General features: G+C 35.5%; 1 protein-coding gene across 2 annotated transcripts; it reads right to left on the reverse strand.

The window, feature by feature from the left end:
• Positions 1-1,457: 1,457 nt before the first annotated feature.
• LOC111392354 (RNA exonuclease 4-like) lies at positions 1,458-5,754 on the reverse strand. Of its 2 annotated transcripts, none has more exons than XM_023017689.1 (7): positions 5,423-5,754; positions 5,173-5,324; positions 2,961-3,094; positions 2,663-2,874; positions 2,376-2,582; positions 2,066-2,146; positions 1,458-1,986 (listed from the first exon to the last, which is right to left on the reverse strand). In XM_023017689.1, exons 1-7 carry the CDS (start codon positions 5,431-5,433, stop codon positions 1,746-1,748), a joined length of 1,038 nt encoding a protein of 345 aa, XP_022873457.1. In that variant the 5' UTR covers positions 5,434-5,754; the 3' UTR covers positions 1,458-1,745. The 2 variants fall into 2 exon arrangements, with proteins under 2 accessions (XP_022873457.1, XP_022873456.1); XM_023017688.1 differs by lacking the exons at positions 5,173-5,324; positions 5,423-5,754 and adding exons at positions 3,178-3,329; positions 3,428-3,756.
• Positions 5,755-8,905: the final 3,151 nt, after the last annotated feature.

Consider the following 8,905-nt stretch of genomic DNA (forward strand, 5'->3'; position numbering starts at 1 on the left):
TCACTAGAGTGATATGATGTGGTCCTGGCCCTTGCGCATCCGAGGTGGGTTTCCTTCTTTCTGCAGATTTTCACAGCTTCTGAAATCATTGACGACTAGAAGAGGGTCTGATAAACGTATTTTTTAAATTGATTGATGTGACGTTCTCATTAAATAAGTGTCAGGAATGTCATCCTAGGGATATAGAGTGGCTGAGCCCTTATCAAATGTCTATCAATGTAATTGATGTGAGGTAGGATTAATGTGACGCCAAGATCTAACAGATTAGGCCACGTGGATAGGATCTAATGATAACCACTTCGCCTAATCATTATAAATAGTCAATTCTTTTATCATTTTAAGAGAGGAATCTTTGAACAACGAGGGAAACATGTTACATTTCTTCATATAAGATTGTTCATCGTTGTCCTCTTCTTCTCCCATAAATATACACTTTAACAGTCGATATACTACGAGACACGTCCACGTGTACATCATCTTCAAATGATACATGTTGGCCATTTTCGGAGGTCAACATAAGTCTCTTTGTGCTATATGGTTGTATATGTTATTTATGGAAAATCTATAGTTTGCAGCATTTCATTTCTCTTAAAGATAAATAAACGGTGAATATATGTATTAGTAAAGAGTTGGAGTCGTTGAGTCAAGAATAGCTTCTGCTTCCAGTTTTTCTTCTGCCACCTGGGCCGCCTTGATAAATGTCCAAGTTTAGCGCCCTCTTTGAGTACAGGAGCTTTCTATAAGTATGTAGGGAGCAAAGGTCAGAAATGTTATGTGATGTTGGAATTGAGATCTAAAATATTATGCAAGGAAGAGTAGAATTGTAAACGGGGATAAGTATACTATAGTTTGATGTTAGCCACTGCACACTCACTATTATTATTATCATTTTTTCATCGCCTAGTTATAGTATTAGCATTAGAAGTTTATCTAATTGCAATTGCGTAAGCAAGAAAAAATGTTTTGTGCTTGGAAATTCTTCCCCTTTCCCGCCAAAATATTGGAATGCATTATCTACTCTCTTCTATTCCTTCTCTCCTCCTCTTATCTCAAAAACAATCAATATAAAAATACACACCTTTCTTACATTTCTGCTGAGATCGTTGAACAGAAACGAAGTTAACATATGTGTACATCCTTGTGTTTAAGTTTTTTTGAAACGTTCTAAAGCCCAAGTAGAACTCAAAACCCGCTTGTTTTTAGTATATGATTCATGGTGTAGCCAAACGAACTCAAGCAATTCGATCTAATTAAAGGTTGCCAACTCAGCTAGAGGAACTATGAAATACAGAAATGAATGCAATAGCGATCTTCACTTTCAAAACCACATAGTCTTACATGTTACAGTGGAGTACTACTCAACTTAAATTCGGCATACAGTTTCTGGAGTATTTTACCACAACTCAATTGAAGTACCATCACTCTTGGGTCAATGAATCGCACGAGAGTGTGAAATGATGACATAATGCTGTTGTTACGTTGCAACTACAGTGTTACGCAAACTTTTTATTGAACCTTAAATCACACTGATACAGCCATGAGAATTCTAAGATAACATCTGACAGAACGCAATAATATATATCATGAAATAGACTATAATTTCTAAGTTGCAGTCCTATTGCCTAAATTTAACTTAGCAAGAAGTTAAAAGAAAGCTTGGTCTATTTGGTGGCAGAAAATTCCATGTTTGGCTGTCATGCTAATACGTGCTGGCAGGTTAGAGAAGTACTTCGATTGCAATTTCCTTAGCTGCTAGAGTCTAAGCACCAGCAATAGTAATCAGACCTTGAGATTTCCAGCATCTTTTCTGGAGCCATCCTCTCAAGCTCGCTTTGCCTAAATGCAGCAAAATTGTTTCGATTTTGTGGGTCTTGAGCAAGCGGATAGTCTTCCACTTTATGACGCTGTGATCTCATTCTCATGTACAGCCTCATTGTTGCAACACAGTCTTCATAGGGATCTTGAATACCAGTTTGAATGTCATATCTGTAAAAGGAAAATTTGTCATGCTCCCAGGAGTGATGAGTAAACTGAAAAGTGACAAAAATTTCGGCTAAGCTACTACCCAAGGTATGTTTTCGTTAGATATTTAAGTGAGTTGCTGAGCTTGCTTGATTTCATCAGTGGAGGGTAATCTGCGGTATCCCTGTAGAGAAAATCTCAGATTAGTGAAACCATTTCAACTTTTCTTTTCTTTGTTCTTGAGCAAACAAAAATGATCAGCTTAATTCTTAAATTGTGGAAAACCGCAACCAGTCACTGTGTGCAACAATTTATGACATAGAAGTCTTTATTCGTGTGATGGTTCAGATTTAAGTCATTGAGTGTAACGATTGATGACATAAAAGTCTTTAGTTATATGCTGGTTAACTTGCCTCCTCATCATCTGCGGATACTCTACTTCAAGGCTTTTCAAATCATGATCTAATCCATGGCCTACAAGGATCCTAGCTTTTCCAGCTCTGGAGCGGATCTGCCATATGGGCTCCCCATTACATAAGTAATCTTGAATCTTTCTTTGCACTTGCCTAAGTGGCATAGCATCCCGTAAAAATTCTGGTCTCATGCCTGTTGTTTCATACCTAAAAGTTTTCAAGATTTCAAGTTTAGTCGAAATATAGTTGTGACATAATTTACCGTTCTTTTGTAAAGATTTAATTACCTATATTTCGTGACCGGAAGACGTGGCTTCACATATGTATGAAAGATTATCTTTTCGGATTCATCGATGAGGCAAACCCTTGCACAAAGATCTAAGGAACCATCACTACCACCTCCTACCATTTTGCAAGCAAGTGCAACCACTCTTGCTCTACTACTATCCATCTTCAAATCATCCTGGATGCCCAAGTTTGCCATTCGATTTGTCAGACCCTGTAAAAGAAAATCCAACAAGATTGATTTTGTATAGATTTTATGCTGAAAAGTTTAAAAAATATAGTTAGAATGAGCATCTTTACCATATTGTTGCCACGTGAGAATTGGCATGCCTCTCGGTGGACATGGAGAGCGTTACGGCTACTAAAGATGGTTAAACAAAGATCACATCCTTGTTCCTTAAATATCCTTTCACATTCAACCTTTGGTAAAGGTCCTGTATAGGAAATCAACACGCGTTAGAAGCCAAATCTTAAATGACACATAACATGTTATAGCTTCTAGGAGATTGAAGAATACCTATAAGATGCTCCCGTAGAGACTCAAACGATCGGCAATGCTTTCTACAAATTCCACACATGGGCTCATGAGCTGAATGGTACGACGTCCTCATGTGTTCGACTAAATGCTCCATTTTGTTGAATTGTCTGTAGCATGCAGCACACTTGTTCCTGCTCACAAAATGTATTGTAACATCCACCAGTATGTACATTTGCATCCTATGTAACAACTATATGTGTGGAATGAAAAGTGTACCTCAGATTCATACCTGTTGTCCATGTTCGGTTGATGGTATTCCTAGTGATTCAGAGCTTCGCTTGGAGAACTCGAGGAAGAAGTGAAGGTATTTATATTTGCTGTTGGGGAACTGTTTCTTTTCAATCCGTACATCAAAAGATTCCTCAAGGCCATTATTTACACTGGTCTTGGGTGACTATCTTCAGAATCCACACCAATCATAGCAAAAAATTCGTGGTAATCCGTTTTATGGCCCACGGTATGAGCTAGTAGAATATTTCCATTGTTACCACGTCTTATCATATATCTGCCCCCCATCTAAAATTCGAAGTTTGCCAACTTGCTATTGATTGTCTACCTAGACATGACAGCATTTATGCCACTCTTTTTTGCTTATCTGGAAGAATTGGTTTGACTACCATGGTATAGACGAGTTCATTGTTATGGAGTCATTAATTTGAAAACTTTACATTTATTGCTATGGATCTACAGTTCATGAATTCGGTTTATAATATGAATATGGCTAATGTGTGCATTTTTGTAAAGAATTATCCTGCATCATTTGCGTTTGCTATGGATTAATACAATGGTCATATTAAATTGTGGAAACTCAATTGGACAAAGTTCGTTTTGATGTGCATGTGAGCATAAAAGTTCAAGTCTTTCCTCCAAGCAGAGGTTTTATCCGATCCTTTTGGAAAAGTAATTATTGCGGGAGACAAGGTATTCGATGGAAGGTTAATTTCATTTCCATCTTTCTGCTTTACATTTTTCACTGTGTATCCTTCAATCAGGCAGAAGGAAACATGTGAGTAGTATTGACTGAGAATTTCGGCAGGACTATCTTTTGACTGAAATTGGTCCCACATATTCAGATAGCCTCTGCAAAAAAATATCCATTTAAGAATATAAGGATTCTGGTCCACCACCACTCTGTTTGGAATGTCAAACCATATGCATGTCTCATCTGTATTTTGTTTTGTATGGTTTCATTGAAATTACAAGTTCCTTAACATACTTCTTAGATCCTTGGCTTGAAAATGTTAAAATATTGTTTATTTTGATGTCCAATGTTGTCTATACTATTGAGTATCAAACATAAGATAACTAATTTGTTTCCTCATGGAACTTCCATTATGATGATGCTCACATGTCTCGAGTACATCATGTATTTAAAGTAGACAATCAAAGACAGAAAGGCATGTAATTGTGATTACTCAATTCAAGGGTAAGCTCGTCGTGTTGTTCCTTCTTTCGCTCGTGTTTTCCATTCACATATAAAAGATGAAATGCCAAGATCAAATCTTGTATAAAATTGGTAGTATTAAATTGTGAGTTCATTTGACACGTGTATACCTAGGAAAACCTCGGCTTGTTAGAGCCTAGAGGGCAGCTGTTTGAAGTGAATATGTAATGTTGAATCATATGAATATGCGAAGTTGAGGGTCAATTGCAAAATACTACTTTTTCTTCTTTCCCTTTGTTCCAACACTAGAAAAGATAAAAGCATAGGATTCTTCAAACCTCAATTTGGTCAAAAGCAAAGTGCTGCAAACATGAATATTGTTGCCACGTGAGAATTGGCATGCCTCTCGGTGGACATGGAGAGCGTTACGGCTACTAAAGATGGTTAAACAAAGATCACATCCTTGTTCCTTAAATATCCTTTCACATTCAACCTTTGGTAAAGGTCCTGTATAGGAAATCAACACGCGTTAGAAGCCAAATCTTAAATGACACATAACATGTTATAGCTTCTAGGAGATTGAAGAATACCTATAAGATGCTCCCGTAGAGACTCAAACGATCGGCAATGCTTTCTACAAATTCCACACATGGGCTCATGAGCTGAATGGTACGACGTCCTCATGTGTTCGACTAAATGCTCCATTTTGTTGAATTGTCTGTAGCATGCAGCACACTTGTTCCTGCTCACAAAATGTATTGTAACATCCACCAGTATGTACATTTGCATCCTATGTAACAACTATATGTGTGGAATGAAAAGTGTACCTCAGATTCATACCTGTTGTCCATGTTCGGTTGATGGTATTCCTAGTGATTCAGAGCTTCGCTTGGAGAACTCGAGGAAGAAGTGAAGGTATTTATATTTGCTGTTGGGGAACTGTTTCTTTTCAATCCGTACATCAAAAGATTCCTCAAGGCCATTATTTACACTGGTCTTGGGTGACTATCTTCAGAATCCACACCAATCATAGCAAAAAATTCGTGGTAATCCGTTTTATGGCCCACGGTATGAGCTAGTAGAATATTTCCATTGTTACCACGTCTTATCATATATCTGCCCCCCATCTAAAATTCGAAGTTTGCCAACTTGCTATTGATTGTCTACCTAGACATGACAGCATTTATGCCACTCTTTTTTGCTTATCTGGAAGAATTGGTTTGACTACCATGGTATAGACGAGTTCATTGTTATGGAGTCATTAATTTGAAAACTTTACATTTATTGCTATGGATCTACAGTTCGTGAATTCGGTTTATAATATGAATATGGCTAATGTGTGCATTTTTGTAAAGAATTATCCTGCATCATTTGCGTTTGCTATGGATTAATACAATGGTCATATTAAATTGTGGAAACTCAATTGGACAAAGTTCGTTTTGATGTGCATGTGAGCATAAAAGTTCAAGTCTTTCCTCCAAGCAGAGGTTTTATCCGATCCTTTTGGAAAAGTAATTATTGCGGGAGACAAGGTATTCGATGGAAGGTTAATTTCATTTCCATCTTTCTGCTTTACATTTTTCACTGTGTATCCTTCAATCAGGCAGAAGGAAACATGTGAGTAGTATTGACTGAGAATTTCGGCAGGACTATCTTTTGACTGAAATTGGTCCCACATATTCAGATAGCCTCTGCAAAAAAATATCCATTTAAGAATATAAGGATTCTGGTCCACCACCACTCTGTTTGGAATGTCAAACCATATGCATGTCTCATCTGTATTTTGTTTTGTATGGTTTCATTGAAATTACAAGTTCCTTAACATACTTCTTAGATCCTAGGCTTGAAAATGTTAAAATATTGTTTATTTTGATGTCCAATGTTGTCTATGAGTATCAAACATAAGATAACTAATTTGTTTCCTCATGGAACTTCCGTTATGATGATGCTCACATGTCTCAAGTACATCATGTATTTAAAGTAGACAATCAAAGACAGAAAGGCATGTAATTGTGATTACTCAATTCAAGGGTAAGCTCGTCGTGTTGTTCCTTCTTTCGCTCGTGTTTTCCATTCACATATAAAAGATGAAATGCCAAGATCAAATCTTGTATAAAATTGGTAGTATTAAATTGTGAGTTCATTTGACACGTGTATACCTAGGAAAACCTCGGCTTGTTAGAGCCTAGAGGGCAGCTGTTTGAAGTGAATATGTAATGTTGAATCATATGAATATGCGAAGTTGAGGGTCAATTGCAAAATACTACTTTTTCTTCTTTCCCTTTGTTCCAACACTAGAAAAGTGAAAAGCATAGGATTCTTCAAACCTCAATTTGGTCAAAAGCAAAGTGCTGCAAACATGAGTCAGTGGACAATGGTAGGGGCTTTAAATGGACATAACATCATGCTGGATATTCTGTGCATGTTGTCATGTTTTAATGTCCTCGGAGTGAAATTAGATCCTTACGCAGTATTGTTATTTATGGTTCGTTATTATCGACAGAATTGATAAGGACTTAATCGACAAAAAAAAGGTCGTGAGGTAGTCCAGCATACGATATGTTGGGTTAAATATAATCGAATGAAAGAAAAGAAACGTGTGAGATATTTGTAATTATCTTAATGGCTAATGTCTATTCTAATGTACTATGTACTTAAAGGTTGCACATATTCTCAAGTAGAATTCTATTTAGATTTGAGTTTAAAAATATCCCAAAAGAAAAGGATAATGCAGCTTGTTAAACCTTTTTTATAACAATCATATTGAATTTAGGATAATATCCCACATAAAATTACGTATAAAAGTTTGAACTAATCATCTTAATAAAATTAATCTTTAAGGCCGAACCCTAAGTGTTAAGTTCAAATGAGTAATTGATGGTCAGATGAGTATTTGATTTCAATATTAGTATGTTCAAATGAATTACCATATGACAATGTTATGTTAAGGATAATTATCACATGTTGCTTGATGATTAAGAAAAATAAACAACATATATGAAATTTGGTTACTTTAACGAAATTGACTTTCTAAGATGGAACTATGAGTTGTATTTAACAACCCTTATTTGATTCTCGTTATTTTCAAAATACATTATTTCTATTTTTTTTAATCACACATTTTTTAATAAAATAATATTACATGCAAATTCAAAATTTTTTCTTATTTTTTAACCACACATTCTCCATCAATCTACTATTCGAAAATACATTCTACTCAAAAAATGGAGCTCAATGCATGGTCTCTAATATACTCGAAAAGATTTTTTTCGAAAAAAAATCAAGAGGCTGGTTGCACCTTTATTCTCAAAGTTTCCAACATGTCCATTGATTGAAGCAGATGAGGTAATTCCATTGCTTGAGATCTGATTTCAGATTTGGCGGTCCATGCAAATTGCCAAAGGCGAAAATGGCATGAGTTTGAATTTGTTTTTCTGAGTGGTAAATTGATCTTTTAATTTTTTTTGTTATAGTAATATGGTCAATTCTCACCATGCTAACTTTTTAAATATTCGTTAAATCATATCTTCGCTTTCAAAAAAATATCTCCCATTTCATATTTTTGGAAATAATGTGGGGCCCTCCCCAAGATTCCTAATAGCTAATAAAAGTAACTCGATAATATTGGACTATATCGTCAATAAGGCAATGATGACATTTGATCTAAAATTTGACCATATTACTTGTAGTATGTACAATATCAGCTCGAACTTTCACCTAGGAGCCACAATTGAAGTCAAACTTGATTATGTGAAAAAAGCTTTGACACGGGCAAAAGATATTCAAAAACTTTCTCAACATAAATGAAATATGAAACCAGTTCGAATTAAATTATTATTTTACGTTGATGCACCATGTGCGAATCTCAAGATAATATTTTGTTACACAATATTTGTATAGAACATTGTATATATTGGTGTCAAAATTTCCAACAGTATTTTTGACAGTAATGAATGGGGTAAAGTAAATGAAACATTGAGGCCCCTTTGCGATTAATTTTGAAAATTGATTTTTTGACTGTTAAGAGAGAAGTGGGGATCATCTCTACGAGAAGAACTCAAATTTAACGGCTGAAATAGTGAAATAACAAAAAAAAAATCAATTCTTAAGGTGAAAAATCACTCACAAGGATTATTGTTCTTCAAGATTTCCAACCATGTAACCTTCGCTCTTTGATTTCTTTTCTTATTTCCTTTCTTCTGTAACCTAGTCATATAAAAACCCCTTACTAAAGATATAGTTCATTGTCAAACTATTGTAATAAACTCCTGTCACTGCACAATATTACTATAACCAGCTAATGTGAGGCAATTTGGAAACAAA

This window comes from Olea europaea, unplaced genomic scaffold (assembly GCF_002742605.1).
Source record: "Olea europaea var. sylvestris unplaced genomic scaffold, O_europaea_v1 scaffold921, whole genome shotgun sequence".
In the NCBI taxonomy this organism is placed as follows: Eukaryota; Viridiplantae; Streptophyta; class Magnoliopsida; order Lamiales; family Oleaceae; genus Olea; species Olea europaea.

Excerpts from the sequence above, each read along its gene's own strand:
- LOC111392354 (XM_023017689.1), bottom strand. Across the intron at positions 3,095-5,172 it reads TCTACGGGAGCATCTTATAG|GACCTTTACCAAAGGTTGAA; the intron begins GTATTCTTCAAT and ends TTTCCTATACAG. Across the intron at positions 1,987-2,065 it reads CTAACGAAAACATACCTTGG|ATATGACATTCAAACTGGTA; the intron begins GTAGTAGCTTAG and ends TTCCTTTTACAG.